The sequence below is a fragment of the Wolffia australiana genome, chromosome 10, assembly GCF_029677425.1.
Source record: "Wolffia australiana isolate 7733 chromosome 10, ASM2967742v1".
NCBI classification, from domain to species: domain Eukaryota; kingdom Viridiplantae; phylum Streptophyta; class Magnoliopsida; order Alismatales; family Araceae; genus Wolffia; species Wolffia australiana.
The window spans coordinates 5469988-5497882 of NC_135844.1; the positions used below are offsets into that span (position 1 = coordinate 5469988).

The window sequence follows — 27895 nt, forward strand, 5'->3', positions numbered from 1 at the left end:
AAATTCTTAACCTAATTAGGGTGATTTTGTCTTCATTGAAGCTTAAATTAACTCTAATTAGGGTTTGAATTATTCAACCAGATCACTAATTGAATTCCTTACTAGCTTCCCTTGGACAATACCCATACTTATCACTATGCATCTTAAGTTAGGGTTTTATAAATCTTATTGTATAAGCTAAAATCAACAACGACAAGGGCTTATAAAATTACAAAATTCACCCCTATTTTTGGCTTATCAATCTTCATATATCTTTGCCCTTATTCGATGGAAAGTCAACAATCAAATCATTATCATTTAATTGGTTAATACTAATTAAATTATGTTGTAGGCATTCGAAAAAATATTTTTCTTATAAGAGAGTATCATTATGGACCTTGATTTCGCTGTCCCATAATTTCTCCAATATATCACCAAGTAATAGTGTACCTTTCTCTATTTAAGAAAGCAAAATTTTGTTTATCCCCGTCATGTGCCTTGAATTACCATCAAGGTACCATACATCATTAAATTTACTTTTCCTTGAGGAGTCAAATTTGTGTAGTGTTTATTTATAGGTACCCATTTATAGATCATTTTAGGTTTTACACATCTTAAAATTGCCTATTATTCAATCTATATTTATGTTTTATTGTTATATTCATATTTCATGTTCTAACATTAAATCTCCATAACATCCCTAAATGATAACCATGATATTCTATTTGATCTAATTCCAAAATTAATTTTAAAACATAATCTGTGAAAATGTTTTTACCTTAACGATTATTCACTGTTAACGTTTGATTACTTAACGTCAATTCTTCGACAGACTCAGAATTGTGTGAATATTTCACCTATTATCATAGCTGGATTACTCATCAAACTCATAAATTCTTTCTATCTTCGTGGAATTTGTAATATCATTTATAATTATTTGGTTTTTCCATCGGTTGTTTTTTTATTTGATCTCCTTTAATAAACATTTTTCTCTATCGAAGGGATATAACCTAGTCATTCATTATGTATTGATGATCTCTTAGAATTCATCATAATATTCAGTTTCTTTTTATTTGTAAGATTTTTTTTCATTTTTCTACTTCAGGAAGTCATATATTTCATGAATTCTATATTTTACTTTTCAGATATCATTTTCATTTAATAATTCCTATTTATTTAAGATTATTATTTTTCAGAATTTATTTTCATGAATTTGTGTTTTAGTTCTCTTACCTAGTACGTTTTCATATCTTGGCTTGAAGAAATCATTTCTTTCATGACTTCTATATCTGACTTCTCATTTAACATTTTCATTTCATAATTTCTTATCATTTTATAAGATTATTAGTTTTATGAATTTGTTTTCATAAATTTCAGTTAAGTTCATTGAACACTCTTATGAATTCTAAAAATCATCCAAGTCTTTTGAAGAGTGTCTAAGATTCTCTAATTCATCGGATAGAGAATAAATCTCTGTGTTAAGTTGATTGATCTGTTTCTCATCATCTTTCTTATCTCTCTTAAGAGTAAAAGCAATATTAATTAACTTTATTCTGAAATGACCTAGTTTTATTAACTTATAGAAACCTTAAATTTCTTTGGTTTCCTCTTCGTTTCAATATCACCTTGTTAATTTGTTAGAAATCATCACTATCTTTTTTTGTGCAAATAAACGTGTTCAGCTTGAGGGTAGTGACACTGCCCCTCTTTAATGATGAATGTTCATTTTTTCATGCAATCTTAGATTCTTAATTACTATGACCCTTAAGCAATATGAGAATAAGCAAGTCCTTACATCTTTCTGACTATTTCCTGTATTTTCAAATACTACAAAGTAACTTTAGTAGCTTTCAGTTTGGTTCCAGAGTTTACTATTTTTACATATTACTTGATGCATAAGAAATGCCCCTCTAATTCTTGAATGCTTTCTCCATTATTCTGTTGAAATAATTTGGGTTTTTTTGCAAAGATACCCTCATTGTATTCCTTGTGATGTTCCATGATGGATTACTCTCAATCTATCCTATATTTCCTTAGCGGTTTTATAACTCAAAAATTGACAAAAAATATTCAAATTCATTCATATAAATATAATATTATTATTTTACAGTTCCTCATCAGTGAATTTATCAAAAAAAAAATGGGCCATTAGCCATCATTTTCCACATTTCAAATTTTTTTATATCATCTACCACTGGGTATAAGCATGGAAAAGCATCCCAACCCACACTAGCCTGCCTAGCCCACTTAGACCTCTACTTGAGCCAAGACGCTAAGCAGGTTCCGCAGGAAAGCACATAGTGAGTCTCCCTTGCCTATTATTTCTTATCAGTGTCTTGATCGTCATTATGATAACATCAAATTAGATCAATAAAATTGTGCTTTTATATTTCTTTTTTACCACATATTTTTAGATTTTCACTAGCATTATTCATCATTTCAAGATAAAATGTTTATGATTTATTTTCCTAAGCTCTATTTAATATATTTTATTGATATTTGAGACTAACCCCACTTGACTCCTAAGAGTCAAGTGGATTTCTCACATCATCTTGAAGTTTTATTTGAAAAACAGGAATTAGGCAAAAACAATGGTAAATTTGCGATGCAAATGGGAGGCAAGTCGAAACCTAAGCCATTTAAAAGTTAATAATAGGAGGCCCAATACCAAGAAACCCGGTCTAGAAGGCCATTTCAACCTCCTTAAAGATTGAGCGAGCTATAGGCAAGAATTGTGGAGCTAACCCACCATTTGAATTTGAAAGGCCTGTTTTAAAATCTGGAAGGAGATAATATGGGTCCGAGCTGGAATTAAGAAATCCTAGCCCTCCACACCCTTTGAATTAAATACAATGGTGGAGAAAGTTAGGGTGCTTCTATTTATTCTCATCTCCCCTCTCTTTGTATCTCATCTTGGATTTATGCTCCCTACTTATTATTCGAATCCCAGTGTATCAGATTTATTTTATCCATTTTCTTTTCTACAAGAGTGTGGGAGAGAGAGTTCAAGGGTGGTCAAGATTCTTGGAGAAGCACTACTTGGCTCTTAGTGGAAATGACAAAAAAGGTTCTGTGTGATGTTCTGAATGTTTATTTTAATTTATCACATTTTTTCTAGTAAACATTCCTTCTAATGGCCTAGACTTCAAACTTTTCAACATATCAAACAGCACTGAAAAGACCAGATAAATACAGCAATGAGACCGAAAAATAAGTTGTATATATTCTTAGGTGTTGTATATATATTCTTAGCTGTTGTATGAAATAACTAATTCCAACATTTATTAGATCAACAAAGATATATATTAAGATCAACAAAGATAAAGGCTACTCCCCGGTCAAAGTTCAATACATTATATTGACCTTGTCATGCTAGCTGCACCACAGAAGAGTTTTGTGTATAGATTCAGTTTATGCAAAGATAAAATATGATAGTTTCAATCCTTCACAGATTATACAAACTAGAAATGGTTAAAAGATAATTCAAACTGTTAAGGAGATCATCACCTCCTTAATTCACTTCCACATAGTAGCAAATAGCTAATACAGAGAAATAATCAAATGTAAACTAAATAACATAGTAACATCATACATTAAAAGTATTAAGTAAATGATAGCATCATTTCCTTAACTTTGAAACTCCTAGGAAGAGAGAGAGAGAGAGAGAGAGAGAGACCACAAAAAGACAAAATAAATAATGCATATTTATTTATTTTGAAAAAGGAACAAAGGAGAAACATTATTTATCTCAAAGAAATAAAGAATAATTAGGAAAAAAAAACATTTGGTTTTCCCTTCATCCCCCTACCCCAACCCACCCCCCAAAAAAAAACTCATTTTCCTAAACCATCTTCCCCTTCTAACTACCCCCTGAGAAGGTTATGCTACTTTCTCTCTCTAAACAAGGAAAAACTCTACCCCATCTCGAGGCCCACTAGAGAGAGAAAGAGAGAGAGATAGACGCAACTTATCTGTCTCTAGAGAGGGTCTTGAATAGGAAGATCCCCATGCCACCAACCGCTAGAGAGAGAGCAATGGGATAGACCAGAGAGCCGAGCTCGCCGTATCTGCTCGGCTTCTCCGAAGACTTCCCCCCACGGGCAAGCTCGCCGAGCCTCTCGTGGACAAGGTTGGAGAGGTTGTCCAGCTGATGCATGACTTGTCGCTGACTGCGCACGATTATCGTTATCTGAATTTCACCAGTACCCATTAGTTCATGGGAAATTAAATATAATTAGTATTTGATATCAAAAAGGCATAAATATGGCCCTTCAATGATCCGATTAGGAAGATACGAAGAGACGCACTCAGAGAGTTTACTAGATTCTATTTATTGTGTTTACCTCTCTCTCTCTCTTTGCCTTGTTCCCTATCATCTTCTTTCTTCTTGCATCTCTCTCTCCTTATCTCCTATTCACTACCAAGAGAGACGGAGACGAAATATAGAAAATGAGAGGGAACATGAGAGAGTGAGAGATAGAGATAATAGTATATTACCTCTCTCTCTCTTGATCTCCCTGTCCCTCCCTCATTCTCTCTCCATCTCTCATGTTCATGTTGGAGAGAGGTAATAAAAAAGTTCCCTCTCTCTCGTGATCTGTGTCCCTCCCTCATTCTCTCTCCATCTCTTATGTTCATGTTGGAGAGAGAGAGAGAGGAAATAAAAAAATTACATCTCTCTCTCTTGATCTCCCTGTCCCTCCCTCGTTCTCTCTCCCTCTCTCATGCTCATGTTGGAGAGAGAGAGGTAATAAAAAAGAGAGAGAGGAAACAAAAAAATACCTCTCTTGATCTCCCTGTCCCTACCTCATTCTCTCTCCCTCTCTCATTCTCATGAGAGAGAGAGAGAGAGAGGAAATAAAAAAAATTACCTCTTTCTCTTGATCTTCCTGCCCTCGTTCTCTCTCCATCTCTCATGTTCATGTAGGAGAGAGAGAGAGAGGAAATAAAAAATATTACCTCTCTCTCTCTTGATCTCCCTGTCCCTCCCTCATTCTCTCTCCCTCTCTCATGCTCATGTTGGAGAGAGAGAGAGGTAATAAAAATATCACCTCTCTTTCTCTTGATCTTCCTGTCCCTCGCTCTCTCTCCATATCTCATGTTCAAGTCAGAGAGAGAGGTAATATTTCGAACCCACAAAAAAGGTAAAGATTAAAGAAATATGCCTAATTCAGAATATGTTTACTACTAGAGAGTTTTTAATGGAAAAAAGAGAGCTTATAATTTAAAGTAAAAACTGACCAATAGAAAGACAAAGAGAAAGGGTATTAAATGTACTCGGCGTACCTCTTCCATGAGGGGAGATTCCTTGGTGAGGTGGCTTGACGATGAGGAATTGGGAATCAGAGTCCCGTTGCCCAACCCAGATACAAACAAAGACGTCGGCCCGGACCCGTTGCAATTATCGGAAGACGGGACCAGATTTTGCTGACTCATCGATGATTTGCGCATGTGGAACTTGGAATTCAGCTCTTCGATTCGCGAGGTGAACTCGTCTATTCTTTCATTCAGCGTTGATATCTGCTCCACCAGCTGAGTGATCACCCCCTAAAAAACACGCAAATACAGTCAATAAACTTAAATAAATGTCCAAATTATTTTCCTAGAACGATCGCATTTTCTTACACCAATAGAAGTTTTTCTTCGTTTGTCTGTGAAGAGAAAGAGAGAGGCATGAACAGAGAAAGAGAGGGGAGTGAGACAGAGATTGGATAGGAGCGCAGAGAGAGAGAGAGGATACCAAGGCAAAGAAAAGACCAGAGAGAGAGGAGAAGAGAGCTATGACTAAATAAAATGAAAGGCAAGGGACGGAGAGAAGTGATACAGAGATTGGATGGGAGTGGAGAGAAAGAGAGAGAAACTACTAGGGGAAAGGAAATTCCGGAGAGAGAGGAGAGGAGAAAGAGAGAGATGACTAGGGAAAATGAAAGGAAATATAAGGAGAGAAGGAAGTGATACAGTGATTGGATGGGAGCGGAGAGAAAGAGAGAGAGACTTGTTGAATGTACGGGCATAATAAGCCCAAAAATATTGTAAAAATGTATCGGGTCTAAAATAAAGACCCATTTTGTAATATCGGGTCCATATGGCCCATTACCCGATTTGTTATTACAAATCGGGTAAGTGATAACGGCTAGTTAAAAACTAGCCGTTAGTAACGGCTAGTTATTACCCTATAAAAAGGGTTGCGATTTGTACTGTTTTTAATCTGAATATATATTCTCTCTCTCTCTCTCTCTCTCTCTCTCTCTCTCTCTCTCTCTCTCTCTCTCTCTCTCTCTCTCTCTCTCTCTCTCTCTCTCTCTCTGAGCTTTAGAAGAATCGTCATGGTATCAGAGCAGGCTTTGTGATCGCCTGTGATTGTTGGAAACTGAAGCTCAAAGGCTGCTGCTAAGGAGAAGTTCATCCCACGGGAGGATCTTCTTCTAGATTTTTGGAGCTAAAGTCCACATTATAAGAAGTCTTTTTCGCTGGTTTTATGGCAGACGAAGCTGCAAAGATTTCTTCTCAGGTGGTGTCATCAGGCCATCAGATTATATTCGCCGATAGATGGCTCACTCAATTTACAGTGATTGCCAAATGCAATATATTCAACGGAAACAATCTCCTGTTATGGGAGAGGAATATCCAGGCAGTCTTGAAGCCCAGGAAACTCACTCATCATCTCTCAGAAGATCGCCCGTGTGAAACTCATCCAAGTTATCCAAAATGGATAACAGCGGAGGAGTTTATTTTTGCATGGATGCTAGATTCTATAGCATCCGAGCAGTTAACCAGTCTCTCTTCTTATGGAACAGCGAAGTCATTGTGGGAAGCAATCCATCGAAGCCATTTTAAAAAGAATGACAAGACAAAGATCATTGAGTGTATTGTAAAAGCCTACACTCTCAAGCAAGGAGATATGGATGTCCTAACGTACTCAAACAAGCTGAGGGATATCCATAATGAGTTGGATCACTGCAGACCACCATCTACAGACCCAGTTGCCAGAGCCTATGAAGCTACAAATCGACTGTGCCAGTTTTTACAAGGGCTCAGACCTGAGTTCGAGATAATCAGGAGTCAATTATACAACAGGGAGGAAGAGCCCACGTTTGACCAGGCAGTGTCCAAGGCCATGCAAGAAGAGAGTCGTCTGAATGCAACTCGTGGAGTCATTGAGAATACAGCCTATGTTACAAAAAACCAGCATTCTGCTGGCACTACTGTTACCGAAAAAGTCAACCGAGATGAATTGGTGTGCAACTACTGCAAGAAAAAGGGCCATATCAAAGATAAATGCTGGAAGCTCCATGGAAAGCCTCCACACATTGCCAGAGCCCACCTAGCTCAACAAGGAGCAACCAATTCAGAGAACCTTCCATCAGCCCAGGACCTCCAGAAGATGATCCAAGAATTCCAGATCTTGAAGTCAATCATCTCTGGTGGCGCAGTCATCGGGTCAACATCCACGGCTAACACTGGTAAAAGAGAAATACTTACTCATATTACTTTGTTTACTAGGAACCCAGAAAAAGCCTGGATCCTAGACTCAGGAGCAACAGACCATATGTCATCAAGAAGAGAAATCTTTATAACATATGAAAAGATTGCTCCTAGAAAGCATGTTCAAACTGCTGATGGCACACTACTTCCAGTAGTTGGCATTGGCAATGTGAACATTCAACCCATTGGGGAAATAATTAATGTGTTACATGTCCCAAAATTGTTTGTAAGCCTAGTTTCAGTACAACAGCTTGCAAAAATGAGGGAGTATAATATACTATTTGATAATTTGGATGCCTATCTATGTCATAAGGACCTCGGGTGGAAGATTGGACTAGCTAAAGTTCAACAAGGCCTCTACTATCTACCTTGGAAGTCGCCTAGCACCCTGATAAGCGATGAACCCAAGGTTGCAGCAATATCATCTCAAGCCTCAATTATGGAGATCCATCAAAGAATGGGTCATCCTTCTTTTCACCTTCTGAAACACATGTACCCACATCTCTTTAAGGATATTTTGGTAGAACATATCATTTGTGAAGCTTGTCAATTGGGAAAGTTCAAAACAGTTCCCTATCCACCGAGTAACACTGGAATGACCAAACCTTTCCGAAACATCCACTGTGATGTATGGGGACCATCCCCTCAACTAGACATACTAGGACATCGATATTTCCTAGCATGTACAGATGATTATAGTCGATATAATTGGGTATTTCTACTCAAACATAAATCCGAGGTTACTAAAAATCTGAAAGGACTGTGTAATCTTATCAAAAGACAATTTGGTGACCCAGTCCAAGGATTTAGAACTGACAATGCCAAGGATGTTCTGAACAAAGAGCTAATGGAATTTTTCAGATCTGAGGGAATAAGACATGAAACTTCATGTCTTTATACACCACAACAAAATGGCTTAACTGAAAGAAAGCTAGGAGATATTGTTGATAAGGGGAGAACTCTCCTCATACATGGGAATGTTCCTGCAAACCTATGGGGCTTTGCAGTAATGACAGCTACACATCTTATAAATCGACTGCCTTCTAGAGTTCTAGAATTTGAAAGTCCTTTAGAATTATTAGAAACACACTACCCACATGTGAAATTGAAAACTGGTTTACCTGTCAAGATATTTGGATGTGTTGGATATGTATACAATCATGCATATAAACAGAATAAATGGTCTACGAAAGGACTGAAGTGTGCCTTTATTGGATATTCTGTTACTCAAAAAGGATACAAGTTGTATCATCCCATTACTCGTAAATATATGGTAACCAAGGATGTAGTATTTGATGAAAAATTGTTTTACTACAAACCCAGAGGTACTGAGAGTCATAAAGAGATATCTCATTTACTTACTAGTGAGAATGATAATCTCACTACCGAAGATAATGTTTCTGAACATGGACCAGATACTATACATATATCCATTCCTTTGGTCGATTTACATCCGGAAGAAAATGAAAACACCAGTGATGACTTAGGCATCTCCAGTAGAACAGATGATACAATGGAAAACTCAGAAGTTTTATCTCAAATATCCCCATACCCAAAATACTATCAGAGAAAAAGAAAAGAAAGGAATAAAGAAGTCACAGACTTGGGTGAAGGGGGAGAAGTTTCTAATAAAGGGGGAGTGATCTCTGGAGATGAAGAAAGAGTCACTGATAATGGAGGAAATGATTGGCCGATTGCACTAAGGAAGGGAACTAGAAATTGTGCGAAACCAATGCCTTATCCAATGGTTAATCATCTAAACTACCAGAAGGTGTCGCCTAGATGCAAGGTTTTTCTTACCAAAATCCAAGATATTCCTATCCCAAAATCTCCACAGGAAGCTATGAAAGATGTCAGATGGAAAGAAGCAATGGACGAGGAATTGAAGGCACTAATACAGAACAATACCTGGGAACTTGTGGAACGACCCAAGGATAAAAGAACTGTAGGTAGAGTGTAGATCAGACGGTAGTATAGAAAGATATAAGGCTCGACTTGTAGCTAGAGGGTACACTCAAACTAATGGAATTGACTATCAGGAGACATTTGCTCCAGTAGCAAAGATCAACACCATCAGAATCTTACTTGGCAGTCAACCTGGATTGACCTCTAAACCAGTACAATATAAAAAATGCTTTTCTTCATGGCGACTTAAAGAAGAGATCTACATGGATGTTCCACCAGGCTATGAAGAAAAAATAAATCAAGGAAAGGTATGCAGACTTTGAAAAGCTTTGTATGGATTAAAGCAATCACCTAGAGCATGGTTTGGAAGATTCACCCAAACCATGAAGAATCTTGGATACAAACAATGTAATGGTGAACACACTATGTTTTTTAAAGAGATGTCTCAAGGACTGATAACAATTTTGATAGTATATGTAGATGATATTATAATTACAGGAAATAATCTAGAAGAAATTAAAAGTCTCGAACAACACAGATAAGAATTTTCGAGTCAAACAATTGGGGCCTCTAAAGTATTTCTTAGGAATAGAATTTGCACGCTCAAGTGAAGGAATTTAATGACACAGCAAAAATATATCTTGGAACTTCTAGAAGAAACAAAGCATATAAATTGCCATACAAATGAAACGCCCATTGAAGTTAATCATAAATTAACTATCAATGAGGATGAACCTAGGGTAGATATTAACTCATATCAAAGTGTTGTTGGAAAACTCTTATATCTGTCACATACCAGACCAGATATTTGTTATGCAGTCAACGTTTTAAGTCAATTTATGCACTCACTCAGAAACTCTCATTTTCAAGCTGTTAACAGAATTCTCAGGTACCTAAAGGGAACACCAGGACTGGGCATCGCATACCAGAAAACAGGTAAACTTGACCTTACTTTATATACTGATTCTGACTATGCTGGGTCTCATCTTGACTACAGGTCAACTACTGGGTATTGTACAATACTTGGAGGAAACTTAGTGACTTGGAGAAGCAAGATGCAAAGTGCCGTCTCCAAGTCCAGTACGGAGGCTGAATTCCGAGCTATGTCCAAAGGAATTGATGAAGTAATGTGGATTAAACATGTGCTAGATGATCTGAAGATTAACTATATAAGTCCAATTGTCATCCGCTGCGACAACAAATCTGCTATCAGCATAGCACATGATCCAGTTGATCACGACAAGATGAAGCATGCCATCATTGACCGGTTCTACATTCAAGATCATTTGGAGCAAGGAATTTTGAAGACATAACATGTCAAATCTGAAGAACAATGTGCAGACATCTTCACCAAGGGCTTACCTACCAAGAGCTTACAACATTTGATATCCAAGCTTGGAATGGCAAATATACATTCCTGCACGGGCATAATAAGCACAAAAATATTGTAAAAATGTATCGGGTCTAAATTAAAGACCCATTTTGTAATATCGGGTCCATATGGCCCATTACCCGATTTGTTATTACAAATCGGGTAAGTGATAACGGCTAGTTAAAAACTAACCGTTACAACTAGCTGTTACTAACGGCTACTTATTACCCTATAAAAAGGTTGCGATTTGTACTGTTTTTAATCTGAATATATTTTTCTATTTTTCTCTTCTCTCTCTCTCTCTCTCTCTCTCTCTCTCTCTCTCTCTCTCTCTCTCTCTCTCTCTCTCTCTCTCTCTCTCTCTCTCTTTCTCTGAGCTTTAGAAGAATCGCCAAGACCACTAAGGGAAAGAAAAGTCCGGAGAGATAGGAGAAAGAGAGAGACGACTAAGGAAAATGAAAGGCAAGAGAAAGAGAGAAGAAGAAAAAAGCAGGGGAAAAGATAGAAACAGTAAAGTGAGTGAAACAGTAAGAGAGGAGAGAATAAAACGAGTGTACAGAGACAGCAGAGTGAGAAGAGAGACTAGAAGCAAGGAGAGGAAGAAGAAGAGGAGCGAGAGAGAGAGAGATGTCCCTGTGATTTTGAAAGGAAGCACAGATAACAAATAACAATAACTTCACCTGGTTAAATTAAAAAAAAAACTTCACCTGGTTAATAGCCGGAGAATCTGGGCCTCTTCCATCAAATCTCCTGTTATTAACCGTGAGCGTGGTAAGCTTCATCAGCTGTTTCTCTCCCTGGGTAGAGTATGTGTGGGGCATTCCACTGATAATTTTAAAAAAAAACCTAAGCCGCTTGACCATTACTAGAAACATGGATAAAAAAGAAACAGTATTTATGATTACGTCTTCAAATGCCTGTTTCTCAATGCAATTCGATCTGCCGAGGCTCGCGAAAGCGCTTCTCGAGGGCTCGAAGCCACGTCATCATCTATACTCAGCTTCGTCTTTAGATCGTCTGGCAGAGTCTACGAGTTCAACCATGGAATAGAATTAGAAAGAATCTTAGGTGAGTTACAAAGCATGTTCACAGAGGAGGGGTTGGGAGTACCAGGACATCGTTTACAAGCTTTTCTAATTGGATCTGTTCAATGTAAGTGCGCGGGATGTAGGAACCTTCTAAACCTAGAAGATCTGCAACGTGTCGCACCATCAGACGGTCCCTTCCTTGTACCTTTCACCAGAAGTCAATCTAATTAAGGAAATCTCGTGAGAAGAGTTGTGACACATCTTCATCATAGGGAAGTGGTCAAAAGTTAATTATGTACAAAGGTTTTGAGAGACTGGATGTATCATACGTAAAGGGCATATGATTAGTGATCAGGGTACATGCGACGGGAACTTTAGCTAAAGTATTTAAATTTTTTCTTTTTATTACTAAAACGACAAATATAAAAAATCCTTATGTATAAAAAAATCATCCCAATGGACTAAAATTCAATAAACAACTGGCACGATATAAAAGTGGCCACAAACTCGAGAGTCTTGATCAATTTCCAATGGTGAGTTACCATCATCCTCGTCATTCATCTGTGATAGGATGATGAGGACAATGATGATGGGATGACAACAATAATTTGATTTTTTTTCTCCAGATGTGGCTCTCTCTTAACATCCAGCATGACAATATGATTGCAATGATGATTCGTCATCAACCTCAACATTCATCCATGCCGGGATAATAATGAAGACCCATCATCGTCAACCTTGCCATAGACAAGTAATGATGACAATGACTAAGTCTTGAGTGACAATGACAAATTGGCATCCTCTGACAAACCCTAGCATACAGTAGCACGGCAATATTCATTTGAGTTCCATTGATATTTCCCAACTTAAGCTATACTGTGAGCAACACGGGACAAATTAAAATTTTACAGTGTCTAACTTCTTCCCTTAATACCCTTAAATTCAGTTTAAAGCAAAAAACTTTGAGAGAAGAGAAATGAAAGAGTACATTTCAACATAGTCCTCTTATAATATTTTCAAATTTCTGAGAGCCACATGAGGAATATAAAAAATGACAGCTTGGCCTTATTGAAATAACTTCCATTCAGAGATAAAAAGATGATCCCAGGAATTTGAAGTCCAGAGCATGAGAAAACACTACATGGGATTATCAATCAAGATTCTTTGCCAATTTTTTTAGATATGTACTGGACAATTTTTTTCCCAAAATCACGAGCTCATCCTGTGTATCTATCGTGTGATACCAGAGAAAGTTCCACAGGAATCACCTCAAGAGAATTCTTCACAGGGATTTTGATATATTCTTCACAAGATCTTTCCCAAGAAAGTAAAAACGCCAGTTGAGTCACTTGCAGAAATGAGCACCGAAAAGAGCACGTGTGGAGAACCTATAAAGAAGATGGAGTGGGAGGGAGGATGACACTGGATATTTTCTTAAAGAACTCCCAGTAATCGGCGGTTGCGGCCGAACCACCAACTGGAGCAGCAGTTAGTTCATTAGTTCATCTCATCTTTCCTTTTGGCGTTTGTATGCACAAAGATGTTTTCTTTTTTGGATTGCTAGATCCTGGAATTGGATACCATTTATTTGGAAGAAATTCAGAAGTATTGGTTCAGATTTACATGACCACAAGTTAGATCAGCGATGCAAGTACATACCTGGACATAATGACGATTGAGTTGCTCCAGCCAATCAATCTTCACCACGATTTTGTCATCACTAAAAACGTGGCTGCTTCTTTTCAAGATTGTGGCAATGGTGTAGCCCAGGGCCATCAGACCACCTAGAAGCCGTACGCTGACTTCAAATGTGATCCTTGGAGAGATGATAAATGGGTTGTCTGTGACCCACTCCTGAAAATTCACAGTATCTTTATAAATAATTAATGGGACTGATGACGCGGCAACCCGAGAAATTTACATGCACGAACATTAAGGCAAGCAAGTTGAGGGGTAATTTATCTGGTTTCAATCCTTGAAATAGGGTTCGGCATCCACAATGATGATGACGAGTGGACAAGGTGACGACAATGAATCCTCATTGTCCTTTTCTATGTCCTCCATCAGTTATGATGAATTATCATCATCATGATCATCATTCAAGCCCAAAAATTGACCACAAAAAGGAAGATGAGAATTGGGGATGATAATAACAATGACGAATTTGACATTGCTTACCCATTATTTTTGACATCAACAATAACTACAACAAATGGAAGATGATAATCAAGACGACGAATTCATCATTGCCATCATCCGTGTCATTGAAACATTGATAAACATTCCATCATCATCATCGCCATTCGTTCAAGTCACCCCTAAACAATGATTATGATGACAAAGTTCAGCGACGATGCTGACAATATGAATTCGTCCTTGTCTGTCAGCCCTTATTAAAATATGTTCCGCTACCATAGAAGTGGTGTGCCATTTGAAAGGTGATAAGATCCCTTGGAGGACTTATCTGAAAGAAGGCAAAGGAGCTCGTCCAGCCCACTGGATTGGGTCACGGTAACTGTCGGGACGGCCAAGCCTAATAGCCCATGAACCCTATCTCTCTCCCTCTCTGGTAGGATCCCACCCAGTAATCATACCCTAAGAGAGATTCAGTGGGGCACAGAGGAATGAAGATATTGATGGTCTTCACCCTACTGGGGACACCAGGTATCTCCGAGCCGGATATAGCAGGGGAGATCTAGAAAACAACCAAAATACTTCTCACCCAAATCCCAATGGAGTTTGCTCTCAAAATCTCATAACACTTAGATGTCACTAGACCTTGATTTAGATGGAAAGGTCAGCTATGTATCAACATAAAACTCCTCTGCAAAAGGTCATGGAAAGGAACCCACCTCAAACATGAGATTATATTTACCATCCCTATTCCGCATCCGCAAATAAGACTGACAAGTTTCTGGATCTTCCCCTGGTGGCAAGAGATATATGTCATAGGTCTCCTCTGTTGATTCTGTGTGGTCATCAGAAATAACCGACTTTATCTGCTCAGCTGTAACTGTCCTTGCCGACTGTAAACAAAAAAAACAAAGTGAGAGAAAAAGAAATATTATTTTAAAATCAAACAAGAATTTCATCTAGTAAGGAAAATCAGACAGAAGACAAAACTTACCTTCAGAATGTATGTCGGATTTTGGAATCCCGTGAAAGGATTAAACTTGTTGACGATTCTTATTTGTGCTGTTTGCAGATCCGGTTCAATGAAAGCCTTGTACATAGGATATACCTGAATAAAAAAATTACGCCAAAAAAATCATAGCAGTTATCTTCACCAAAAAAGGTTTGACAAGTTCATCATCTACCAGGGACAATGACAAGTTGTCCTCGTCATCATCCCCATCCTAGACGTGATGACATGTTGCCTTCATCAAAATCGTTGTCGTCATCATCCTAGCCACAGATAAATGACGAGGATGATCACCATCATCATTGTCCTTGTCATCTGAAGGAGTAAATATAGACAAAGGAAGAAGAAGACAATGATGACTCATCAGCATCCTCGGTTAACAGTTTATGGACAAAGGATTATGACGAGGACGAACTCATTAACATCATCTTGATGAAAAAAAATGATAAGGATGCTGATGAGTCTTCCTAGTCCTCTCGCCATCATTCTCGATGCTGGAAAACATAAGGCCAGATTCTTAACCAAATTACAAGATAACACAAATTTAGAGACAAAACTTATAAACAGACCAGAGATAGAAAACCAGCTGAACATACCGTTTCAGATATTTGATGAATAATTTCTTCAGGTTCCTGACCTGCACGTTGAATATCCCTAAGGACCCTCTTTACAAGATCGAAGTGAACCCCACCAGTCACAGAAACACGGAGGTCAAGTATCGGTCGCAACTTCTCGCTTAGGGCATATATGCCTTCAATGATCACAATTCTTGAGGCAGGAACTTCGACAGTTCTGCTCCCGAGGTGACACAAGAAATTTACATCGTACCCAATGCCATCAATCAGAAAAACAAGGTGAATTGTTCTCTTGCAGAGAAATCACCTGTAACCGATGCGGGAACTTGCCTTGAAATCATAGATCGGAACTTCAACGCTCTTCCCTTCCTTAAGTCCATGAATATTTTCCAGAAGAGTGTCGTAATCAGTCAACCGAGGGTCTGTCCCATTCCCAATGAAACAAGGACAGCAAAGTGAAACGATCTGAGGTTATAGCAACATAAAACTTCTAAAGAAAATCAATTTTAGAAAACAGTATATATACAGAGGAGGGAGTTCAGAATATTACGGGAAGAATATAACAACCTAAAATAGCTTATAAAATAGAAAGCAAAAGAATATGACATACGAGAGACCAGTGATTTGAAATAAAATAGACCAATGAGGTTGTACTCTCTTCAATTCTGGCGGATCATTTCATAAAATGCATTTGAGATAGTCCCTTCCAAAAAGAGCAAAGCATTGAATGAAACTTGAATCAGATCATTCTAAGATGTGTGTCACTTCATAAAATGCATTAAAAAATACCATGGGAATTGATATTTGGGAGTTGTACCATCATCTAGATTATAGAAGTTGAATGAAGTAGGTGACAATGATTATTAATAAAGTGGGGGACTAGGATCATGCAACCAAGCGATGACCTCACCATACGGATCTTGGGAGACAAGTATGGTCGAGGATTGAACTGGGATGAGAAAATAGCCCCAAGGGGGCGTCAACATTCTGGCAAGGCCTCAGACAAATCTTCCCCAAGGTTGGGGAGTTCTACTCTGTCCTAATAGGCAATGGCTCTCTCTTTAAATTCTGGACAGACCCCTGTTCGTTGCGCGGCCCCTTGCGAGAAGCATTCCCTCGGCTATTTGCACTCGCGCAATGCCCCGAGGTTACAGCAGGTGAATGCTGAGACAGTACCTGGAATCCGAGGGTTGAAGGGGCCTTGACAGACTGATAAGCTCCACGTCGGGCTCGCACAATATTCAATAGAATTCCAAATTTGCAACAAGTGTTCTCCGTGAAACAGTAGGGAAAGAAACTGATGTTCGAGAGGAAAGAAGGATAGGAGAGGGCGTGGCGAGGGCGTGAGACGCTAGAGAGAAACGGAGAGGGACGTCTCCTTGCAGATTCGTCTGCCTGGAGCTCCTGGGAAAAGCGAGGAAGGGAAAGGGTTAGGGTGGCGAGAGAGGGAAGAAGGAGAGTAGGGAAGGGAGAAGGCTTACTAGGGTTCTTCTTGTCCTCCTCTTCCTCGGCCCCCCCTTCTCTTATGACTCACGGGGCTCCGTGAGTCATAACCCTAAGTGGGTTTGGGCCTGTTCGGGCCCCCCTTCGTGGGCGGAAAAGAGAGGGGGTCGTCTGGGCCATTGCTGACGTTGATATTTCTGGATCGGGGTCTTAACACAGACCAACGACTAACTGATTTCTTGGACTTACAACAAGCTCTAAATCAGATCCGCCCTAACCCGGGGGAATAAGATGGCTGGGATTGAACAAGAGCTTCTTTCTCAGTGATGAAAGCCTATACACGTATCCGACAGGGTAACGAGGAAAACAAAAATATGATCCAGGCGTGTCGAGCCATCTGGCATCTTAAGGTTCCGCTTAAGGCCAAGATTTTTGGGTTGCTCTTGCTCCGAAAGAGACAGATGACCAGCGTCTTTCTTAAGAGGATGTATCCAGATGCCCCAACGGTATGCATGTTGTGAACACGTCATCAGAGGAGGCCTTTTGGGAGTCTATGCAGAGTACCAGTCCCAGACATAGAGAAGTGGGGGGCTGAGCTCTGACAGTGCTCTGGAGAATCTGGCTACACAGATATGAGCTGATCTTCCGAGGGGGGAAGGCCTCTACAGACGGGCTCGCCCATGAGGTAGGTCTCCTAGCATCATGATTTTCCTCGTGAGGGGATGAGGAGGGAAGAGGAAAATGTATACATGTAATAGAGTCCTAGGGCTAGAACCATGTACTTGTCAAGTGGTTACCGATTTGTTCTGGTGACCGCCTCATATGTTTTCAAAAAAAAAAGAAAAAGAAGTTGAATAAAGTATATCATTATTTCCAAGAACTGGAAACTTCAAAACCAGTTTCCGTTTTTCATGATGGAGGCGAAGCTATTAACCCAACCTTTTATCATGACATCACCATTTTTGAAAAGAGATATAGAAAAAAATTGGATAAAAAACTGAATATTTGTCTCACAATAAATTAAATTTGTGCCTTATCCATTTTAATCTTCACTGACTTTGTAGTATGAAGATTCAGATTCATTTACTCAATAACTTCATCTGAAATTCATTGGTTACATAACCAAAAGTCAAACCTTCCGATAACCTCACAACCTGAAAAATTGTAAAAAGTTAAAAGGTTCTAACTTTATGAGGAAAATCATGTAGAAACTGATGCCTGAATAACAAGAAACTCGAATTACGTAAGCCGCAAAAATAAATTTTGATTTTCATGAGCAGATGTTGAAAAAGAAAAGCTTACCATCGAAGTTTCCATCAATTATCCGGCTAGAGTCATTGTAATCGTCCATTGTTAAGACCACAATGCTAGGCATGAAATTCAGCACCTTCTCCGTGAACACAGACTTCCCAGCGCCAGAAGGTCCAGCAACACCAATGAATATTATTCCCTCGTTCTTCTGAACAAGCATTTGGCACGCGCGGATGACTATGAAGAAACCCTTCTCAAATGAAAGATGTTCCTGAATTGGAAGGATCTCGTAGCGGTCTCTGTCTTTTCTCTTCACTAGCTGGACTTGATCTCTGAGGAGACCCGGCCTTCGTCTCGGGGAATGAACTCCAGACGCATCTTGGGCCATTTATCCAAAGTTATCTAGAAGAGATTCATAGAATTATATCAGCAAGTCATGGAAAGATCATACTTTGCCTTTGAGCGAAATGAAGAAACAACTTTTATAATGAAATAATCCATGTCGATCACTCGGCCACAAGCATTTTGATTAATTTTCTGGAATTGAAACAGGCAAATAATTATGCGAACAATGACAACTTCAGTTCTTCCGTCCAAGCTCGAAATCAATGTCGAAAAGAACAAAAAAAGAAACGACTCAATCATGGCATGGAAAAAAAAGTTATTAAGATAAGCTCGATGGCCTTTTAATAGCTTATCATTAAAGGTTCATGCTTTTGCTCGATGGCCTTTTAGAAGCATATCATTAAGAGTTCATACTTTTGCCGTTACGCAAAATGAAGAAACAACTCCAAAAAAGAAATAATCCTTGGCGGTCACTCCACCGCAAGCATTTCGATCACTTTCCGAATGTCAAAACCTTAAGCGACGGTCCGAACAACAACAACATCAATTCTACAGTCCGAACTCGAAATCAAAGCACCAATGAACCGCACAATCATGAAAACGATGAAAAAAATAGTAACAGAGTTATCAAAACGATGCTGAATTCCACAAAACACGATCCAACAGAGCCAACGCGTGGATCAAAAAATAGAAATGAAAAAAAAAGAGCCGGGGAGTCAAACCGAACAAAACAGCGGTTGGCCGAAGTTTACCAGAAGCGGAGCGTCGTGCATTTCATTTAACATCCGAAATTAAAACACGTAAGCGACTATCCCAACAACAAAAACACCAATTCTTCGGTCCGAACTCGACATCAAAGCATAAATGAACCGCACAAAAATGAAAACGAAGAAATAAATAGTAACAGAGTTATCCAAACGATGCTGAATTCCACAAAAAAAAATCCAACAGAGCCAAACCGTACATGGATCAAAACGAACGTCAAACAATCCAACATGGATAAAAAAAAAAGATATTCAAAAAAGACGCGGCGAATCAAACCCAACAGAACTGCGGTTCGCCGAAGTTTACCGGACGCGGCCTTCAAAGACGAAGAGGGAAGATGAAGAATCTCGACTCCGTTCCGTTCTGCGAACGGCAGACAACGATTTCAGAAGGAATTATATACCACGAAGAAGCTCCGAAACACCCCTTCCCTCTCGACGGGGCTCTACAAAAAGGATCGCAGAAATTTAAAAAAAAAATCCACTTATTACATCTTATCATATGCTATTAATAAATTCTGATTATCTTTTTAATAAATGTTTATCCGAAATAATTCATTATTCCTTATTTGGACAGTCATCGATCCACGTCAGCGAAGGGCATTTAAGTCATTTCCGTCGAATTTTTAATAATATTAGAAACTGAGATAAATTGCGTCGGGGTTGCCTCGTCAGGAGTGTTTAAGTCATTTCAGCTGGTGATTTGGGCCAGGTAACGGACTTAAACGGGCCCAATAACTAATAGGCCTGGTGACGTCACCGATCCGGAATCGAACGGCCAGGTTTCCGCCACGACGGATCAGATGATCCGCACGACGCCGTCTCTTATCATGATCCGGTTGGCCCCTTGCATTCTCTGCGCCGCGCAAGATGAACATAAAATTAGTAATGAATAAACGATATAAAAATATGTAGGGACGGATGACAGAGGACTGCTGACGGATGACGAGTAAAGGATAACGGCTGACGATTTGTGGATGACGGCTGACAGATGACGAGTAATGGATTAATCGTCAGTCATGGATTATAACCAATGGGTGTGGATGACGGGTAACGGATAAGGATTACTGGATGACGAGTAACGGACGATGACGGTGGTAACGGATGACGATTAGTGGATGACGGGTAATAGACAATGATGGGCGGATGACGGGGGAAAATGGATGATGTTACTGGAAAACTGTAAATGGATGCCGGTGTAGTGGATGATGCTTATGGCTGATAGATAATGGCTGACGAGATTTGGATGATGAGTAATAGATGACGGGTATTGGATGACGGGGTAATGGACGCCGTGTAGTTAACGGGTAATGGATGACAAGTGATGGATGACGAGTAAAGGATGATTTGCTATTCGTCATCCGATGTCAAGTATTTAAATTTAAATGCGTTAATTCAGAGGATTACCTCTAATATGGATGAGACATGGCGCTTGGAGTACGGCGCAGGAGCCGCCTCGTTGACCAGCCGCTCGATATCGGCGATGGAGATCTGATCGAGGCGGTTAGCTAGCACGTGCTGACCCAGGATGGACTCAAAAGCCTCGATTCTGCACGTGCGAGGATTTTTAGAGATTATTAAATCCAATGCTGGAACAGATAAATATAAATATCTAATAATTTACCGATCCAGGGGAACTTCGGCCGGCTCGTCCACCTCCATGTTGTCTGCCGCACTGGACCAGACAGTTTAAGATATTTAGGAAACAATAATAAATATTAATCGAAAAATGTAAATTAGAGGAGATTTGTTCCTACATCTCTGGTTCGTCCCGCTCTCGCTGTTCGCGCTCTTCGAGGTCGGTGAGCTCCTTGTGATATATGGCAAAGTTGAGGACCTTTAATGCTTCGTCAACGTCATCTTTTAGAACCTACAACATTTTACAAATAAATTCTGAGAATTCTCATCGCACATGGGATTTTATTATTTGTATAAACTAGAAAATAAATAAATAAATAAACCTCGTTTTTCAGTTTCAGCTTGGCGTGGGCTGTGGATAGACGTATGATGGTCTCCAGAGTTCTGGCGGTGATGGGGAGAGTGCCGCCGCCAGGCTGAGAATTTGGAAGGTATTTATAAATTGAATAAAACCAAAAAAAAATTTGGGAAAAAAATAGCCACCTTGGAACTTGCCGACCCATTTCTCAGCTCTGCGTAAGCTAATGCGATCTGATCGGACGCCTGAGAAAAAACAGAGATAAAGGGATTTAATTATTAGGATTGTTGTGCTACTTTTCATCTTTAAGCAGGATGTTGTATTTTAATAAATAAAATCGAATTTATTTAAGAAATAAAATCAAATACCTGTATTCTCACCCTGATAAGGTACAATCAAGAGATTTCATTAAATCCCTTTTGTTACAAAAAATATTATATATAGTTTAATAGGGTGGGGGCGCCTTTAATAAGAATTCCTTTTTAAATGTGCATGTAATTCAACTCAAGTTTTTCAGACTATTAACAAGTCTAACAAGCCCAACATTAGATTTTTAAATAGAGAATTCATGTTTTGTTTTTAGTTGAGCAAAAGGCGCCATTTTTCATAATTTTTAAAAATAATTACCTCGTCTGTGAGTTTTGGCTGGACTCTGTTCTTGGCGTAGTGGATGTATTTTTTGAGAAATTTAATGGTGAGCTTCTCTGTTTTGGACTTCTTTCCTTTCTTTCTGTCCTGGCCATGAAGAACACGGTCGTACTTGACAAAGACGGCGGCCGCATCTCCATCATCTTCCTCGCCATACCTCGAATTTCTCTCACCCGTGCCCATGCCTGTTTATTTAAGCAATCATCCATCTAAATTTTGAAAAAGGAAACTACTTTTAAGGAAAGAAATCAAGTTAAGTTAGGGAAATTCCTTGCTATTCTTTTAAAAATCCTAAACTTATCGTTGTGAAGAAAAATAATGATTATCATTGAAAGAAATTTTGAAAATAAAATTTTAATTAGTAGCACTAACGATGAAATACAAAATGTTTAGAAAAAATACCTCCGTCAGAACAATATCTATGCATTCTAGTGACGTGTTCAGAGATCTGGCGATCAATTTCTGGGTCCATTTGATCGAGGACGATGAACAGCAGATCGAAACGAGAGAGCAGCGAATCGGGGAGCCCGATGTTCTTCATGGGAGTGAGCGAGCGATCATACTAGAATTAAACAAAATAGTAAAATTAGAAAATCTGAATTTTAGACGATAAAAGATAATACTTGAGAAATCACGCGATTGTAAAATTAGTAAATTTGAAATTTTAGATGATTTTGTTTTGAAGAGAGATAAGGAGATCACACAGTCGATGAGCTCCAAAATTTTAGATGATACAGGATTGTACGTAATAAATCGGAGATTTTAGAAGAAACAAGGTAAAATTAAAGAATAGAAAAGTTTACAAGAAAAAAAATTATAAAATTAATAAACTTGGAAATTGTAGAAGAAACACGTTAGGAAAATTGATACCAGAAATTTTGGAAGAAACAAGATTGTAAAAATGATGAATTTGGAAGAAACAAGATTTTAAGATTAATAAACGTAACTTTCGAAAAAGCAAGATAGAAAGATTAAAAAATGGAGATTCAGAAGAAACAGGATTGTACAGTTAATAGAGTAGAACATTAAATAAATTCATAAAATATGTCCAGAAATATGAGAATTAGAAAATTAAAAATGGAAATTGATGTCAAAAACAGAACGTGCCAATTAAATCTAGAAATTATAAAGTAGAAACTAGAAATGGAAATCGGGCAGGATTAATTAGTGAGGAAGAAAATAGAGATCATACAATAGAAAACAGGACTAGAAGTTCATAAATTAAAAAATAACAAATTAAAAAATAGAAACCTCACAAATCTCCACTAATAAACTATAAGACAGAAATGAGAAACGATGATTTAAGTGGACCACGTACTGTTCCATAAATGGGATTGGCGGCGGCAACGACGCTGCATCTAGCGTTCAAAGAGGCGTGGATGCCGGCTTTGGCAATCGTGACCGTCTGTTGCTCCATGACTTCATGGATCGCAACTCGATCCTGATCGTTCATTTTGTCAAACTCGTCGATACAGACCACCCCACGATCGGCAAGAACCATAGCCCCTGCCTCCAGCCTTCTCTCTCCTAACATAATTAAAAAATTGATTATTGCATTTTGACGATTAAATTAATTTCAAATGAATATTACCTGTTTCCTGGTCTGAAGTGACGGCAGCAGTCAATCCAACGCCTGAAGAGCCACGGCCAGTCGTGGAGATAGCCAACGGCGCAATGTTCATGACCGCTCTCAAGAGCTGGGACTTGGCCACTGACGGGTCTCCCACCATCATCATGTTTACATCGCTGAGTAAAAAAATATTCACTTAATCAAAAACCATATAAGAAATAAATTAATAAACTTTGATTGATAAAATTTGGGGTTAGATCGCTACCCTCTCAAATGGGTTCCATTCTTCAAGTTCTTCTCAACGCCGCCGAGCATCAGCAAGATCACTGCTTTTTTTATCCAGAGATGACCGTAAATAGAAGGGGCCAGGGAGTTAGCCAGTAATTCAAAAGCGTCGCTTCGCTTGGCTATTTCTTTCATTTTCTTAAGGTCGTCTAGTAAGTAAATTGGCGCATTGGCTTCTTTGTTGAGCAGAGAAACGTTGTTGGCGATGAGCACAGTCCTAGAAAAATAGTAAATTTTAAATTTTCCAGGGGATAATATAGGAATTAATTGAATAATTAATAATTACCTGAAGACGCCGTTGACGCTTCCTTTGGCGTTCCCAGGGTAGGCTTTGTAAGTTCCGACAATGGCCACTCTGTCGCCTGGCTTGCAGGAATCAACTAAATCATCCTCTAAAATGACATCTACAGTCCTCGGAAGCTGCCCGGGGGCTGAGTTCTCGGGCACTTCTTGCATGGATATCGTCTGATGATCTTTGTAATCACATAGCCCGTACTCGGTGACCAATAGATTTCCATTATCATCCTACGAAAATGAGTAAGAAATTGTTATGATCATTTTTATTTGTACAAAAGTAACGAAGTTCCCTAAGTTCGCTAAACTCATGACCCATTTATATTCCTACGTTCATTACACGTTCAAGTTCATAAACACTTGAAATGCTATGCAGATTTTTAATTCAAATAAAAATGATTGTCTTCCCTGTTTTCTAATTCTGAAAAATGAATTCTCGTTTTTTATTTAATTTATTGAACTCAAAACGGAAGAAGAAGAATACCCTTGTTGGATACACCGATCCTGTTGGCAGACCCGTGGTCGATGTTATGTCTCTGTACTCCCTGGACATGAATTGACCGGTCGCCGGACAGTAATGAACGCTTTTCACCACCTTGGGTCTTACGAGGGAGCCTTCAAAAGCAGATATAGATATAAAAATCATTAAAGAATTATGATCGGCTAATTAACCTTCAAACACCAAAATAAGTAATGTAACATTATTGAGACTACTTGCGCGAATAAGTTTAAAAAATCATTGATTAGAGAATCGTTTTAGACCAGTTGATCTTTAGACACCAAAAGATACAATGCAACACTATTTTAGGCGATGTAAATAATCATTAATTTGAGATATATTTTGGGCGAGTTAACCTTTATGCATCAAAAGATGTGCTGTAACACCATTCAGCCTTCATAAGCAGATATGAATCTAAAATCATTGATTTGAGAATTGTTATGGGCAATTTGTCTTCGCAATCAAAAAGATATAATGTAACACAATTTCAAATAAAGACGTTCCTTCCAGAGAAATACAATGTCATATAAAGAAATAAGGATGAATACTCTACTTTCATGAGAGACAATTGGTGGAAAAATTCAGTTTCATTCAGCACTAATTAGTGTTCCCATGTGGTTGATGATTTTCCCAATAAGTTCACATAAGTGTCCTAGATAGAAAACCACTACTTGCGTCGAAAATTATTCTTAATCAATTATAAGAGAAAACATTACAAGTAAAATGCAAAAACTGAGACGAAATCCTGTGAATACTCACATTTGGTGATGATGCCCTCCACACAGACCATAGTGCCGATAAAAGATGACATGAGATCCCTAGGAGTGACTCTGTGGAACCCAAAGGGCCCAGTAAAACCAACAAGAAGACGCTCTCCCTCTTTTAAATACTTTGGATCCACAGTACGCGCGACGTCTGTCGCTGCATCAGAGAACGCGTGCATATATTCTCCCGGATTCCGAATAAGCCTAAACACCAAAAGAAATCAGTTTACTTTGCGGAAATAATGATTAAAACCAAAGAATAAGAGATCGCTGATCTTGTAAAGAACTATGGATCTTACCGGCGAGCGAGGTCTAGACTGAAATCGCGAAGATGATCCACGCCGATAATCAACCTCCGGCGCTTGTTCTGGACCATGTCCCTCACGGCTTTCATGTAGAAACCCTTGCCGACCTACGCGATCCGAAAATCAAGAGTTACAACAGCGTTTTCGGTCGAAAAATCATGAAAAAGATGAACACAACGATGAAATCCAACGGAGACAACATCTTACATCTTGATCGAGGAACTCGAGAAATGTTCGTTTGTGGACGGCGATCGTCTCCTCGTTCACCTCCATGGCTACAACGCGAGCTTGCCAAGAGAAGCAGAGAGAGAGAGAGAGTGTGTGTGAGTTCTAGAGAGAGAAAGTTTTGCAGACATGTATATACGGAGAGATGTAGGCGTATTTTGGCGGGAAAGAGGTCGTTCCCGCCAGAATTCGCGTTGGCAATAATGACGTCATCAATTACTTAATGGCCTATAATTCAAATATTTTTACTAAAATATGATATTAACAATCGGTGAACTAAATATAAGTGATAATGGTTTATTTTATTATTTAATAAAAATGTAGATATGTATTCATATTTAAATTTATATACGTAAAGTCAATATTTAAAATATATAAATGCGAACTGAATTCCATATTTGCTAAAATTCATATCTTAACTAATGACATCGTTGGTTAGCTTAATTTTCAGTGACTAATATTATTATATAAATAAAATACTCTTTTTGTACTTCGTTAAATTTTAAATATGTAAATTCCATTTTTGAAAAATTATATATGTGAATTGAATTCCATATCTGCCAAAATTGTCATCCGAAATAATGACGTCATTAATTGACTTATTGTCCTATAATTCATTTAATTTTGCTTACATGCAATGATATTAAATGGTGAACTAAAGACCTCTTGGCGAGCCTGCTAGCCAAAATTCTTATCCAAAATAATGACGTCATTAAGTTACTTAATGACTAATAATTCATTTTCTCAGTGCATCAGCATATAATCGTTCTCCTCAGATTTATTATCAGATCTTAAGTTTTTAACTCATTAAAAAAAAAAAAATAAGAATGTGAGTTAATGAAGTATGGTATAAATCCCTAGGAAAATTATATCAGGTAGAGAAATTACTGAAATGTGTGTAAATAAGAAGCACTTTATTTTGGCAAATACAATGGACATGGATTCTGGCAGGAAAATAGGTCATTATGGAAGAACTTTATTATACACCAATAAACATTTAACCTGGAAAAAAAAACTACACGAGGAACTATTTTTTCTAAGCTGATTAAATGTTTAATTGTTTTCTCGGCTGATTACATGGACGGATCTTGTTAGTGATCAAGGCTTCTAAGAATGTGATATTATTCCATTTCACTAGATGTCCAAACAATGTAGATGGATAAAAGTATCGCGAGTACATAATTATAATAATTTTAAAATTAATATTTCTTGATAAATATGGAATTACATTCTTTATTTGTCTTGCTCAAGTGAGTGATGTTTTGGGGTGCACAATAATAGATTACTTTGGAACTGTATTTTAACTGTCAATTTGAGTTGGTTTTGATTTCCGAAATAGATTTTTTGGATCCAGGATAAGAATGATATGTAAATGCAGAATAAACAAGCGTGTAGGAACAATATTGCTCGACTTGTCATACAATATTCTGCAATGAGTTTAAATCGTTTCTTGCTGACAAACTATCAGATTTTTAATAAACAACTGAGAGGTAAAAGGGCGAGGGAACAGATGAAATAATGATATAGTTATTGGAGGAAACATATGATAGTATTGGGAGATAAATGGGGGAGGAATGGATAAGAAAGATGATAAACACGTGAGAAGGAAAATAAGGAAGAATTATGAGACAGTTCAAGATAACAAATCTTCTTTTATGCAAAATAGTGAAAGGTCGATGTGAAAAGTTGAAAATTTCTATTATATTTGGCATTTTTTTCAAAATAAAATAATAACCATTGGTGTGCTAATCGAAATAAATGTCACCTATTAGAGAAGACATGTTTTTACTAAAAAGTATTAATATTGTAATGTTTGAGAATTCGTAGTAATATTAAGTACAATTTAGTTCTCTTAACCATAGAAATATCAAAGAAGACATAAGTTCGTGCATGAATTTTGTATGAATCATAAAAATAAAAGATATCTGTATTTATATATTGTCATTTTTTCAACATGAAGCATTTAAAACAGATGTTGAAAACATTAAACACCAGTAATGAAGAATGGGATAAATATATTTAAGACTAAATAAAACACATTGTGTTTTTTTGAAGTTTCATGTGAGTATATCAATTTTAA

General features: G+C 38.0%; 2 protein-coding genes across 3 annotated transcripts; both read right to left on the reverse strand.

Moving 5' to 3' along the window:
• Positions 1-3533: 3533 nt before the first annotated feature.
• Positions 3534-19754, reverse strand: LOC144708207 (Phosphoribulokinase / Uridine kinase family). Of its 2 annotated transcripts, none has more exons than XM_078581421.1 (12): positions 19597-19754; positions 18232-18582; positions 15794-15908; positions 15508-15703; positions 14897-15010; positions 14622-14795; positions 13429-13623; positions 11852-11974; positions 11647-11768; positions 11449-11566; positions 5266-5526; positions 3534-4168 (listed from the first exon to the last, which is right to left on the reverse strand). In XM_078581421.1, exons 2-12 carry the CDS (start codon positions 18566-18568, stop codon positions 3947-3949), a joined length of 1977 nt encoding a protein of 658 aa, XP_078437547.1. In that variant the 5' UTR covers positions 18569-18582; positions 19597-19754; the 3' UTR covers positions 3534-3946. The 2 variants fall into 2 exon arrangements, with proteins under 2 accessions (XP_078437547.1, XP_078437548.1); XM_078581422.1 differs by lacking the exon at positions 19597-19754 and adding an exon at positions 19278-19467.
• A 147-nt stretch (positions 19755-19901) lies between these two features.
• On the reverse strand, positions 19902-25931 carry MCM3 (Minichromosome maintenance (MCM2/3/5) family protein). Its single transcript, XM_078581420.1, has 16 exons — positions 25798-25931; positions 25585-25697; positions 25281-25489; positions 24507-24637; positions 24015-24253; positions 23709-23945; positions 23465-23619; positions 23192-23400; positions 22276-22435; positions 21853-22058; positions 21411-21470; positions 21251-21343; positions 21047-21159; positions 20914-20964; positions 20697-20838; positions 19902-20145 (listed from the first exon to the last, which is right to left on the reverse strand). The coding sequence occupies exons 1-16, from the start codon at positions 25861-25863 to the stop codon at positions 20089-20091; spliced, it is 2241 nt and encodes a 746-aa protein (XP_078437546.1). The 5' UTR covers positions 25864-25931; the 3' UTR covers positions 19902-20088.
• Positions 25932-27895: the final 1964 nt, after the last annotated feature.

Excerpts from the sequence above, each read along its gene's own strand:
- LOC144708207 (XM_078581421.1), bottom strand. The coding sequence starts at position 18,568 with ATGGCCCAAGATGCGTCTGGAGTTCATTCCCCGAGACGAAGGCCGGGT. Across the intron at positions 15,704-15,793 it reads AGTTCCCGCATCGGTTACAG|AACTGTCGAAGTTCCTGCCT; the intron begins GTGATTTCTCTG and ends CCTCGGGAGCAG. Across the intron at positions 14,796-14,896 it reads ATCCGACATACATTCTGAAG|TCGGCAAGGACAGTTACAGC; the intron begins GTAAGTTTTGTC and ends TTTTGTTTACAG.
- MCM3 (XM_078581420.1), bottom strand. The coding sequence starts at position 25,863 with ATGGAGGTGAACGAGGAGACGATCGCCGTCCACAAACGAACATTTCTC. Across the intron at positions 25,490-25,584 it reads AGTCTAGACCTCGCTCGCCG|GCTTATTCGGAATCCGGGAG; the intron begins GTAAGATCCATA and ends TTTGGTGTTTAG. Across the intron at positions 21,344-21,410 it reads ATGGGTCGGCAAGTTCCAAG|CCTGGCGGCGGCACTCTCCC; the intron begins GTGGCTATTTTT and ends CCAAATTCTCAG.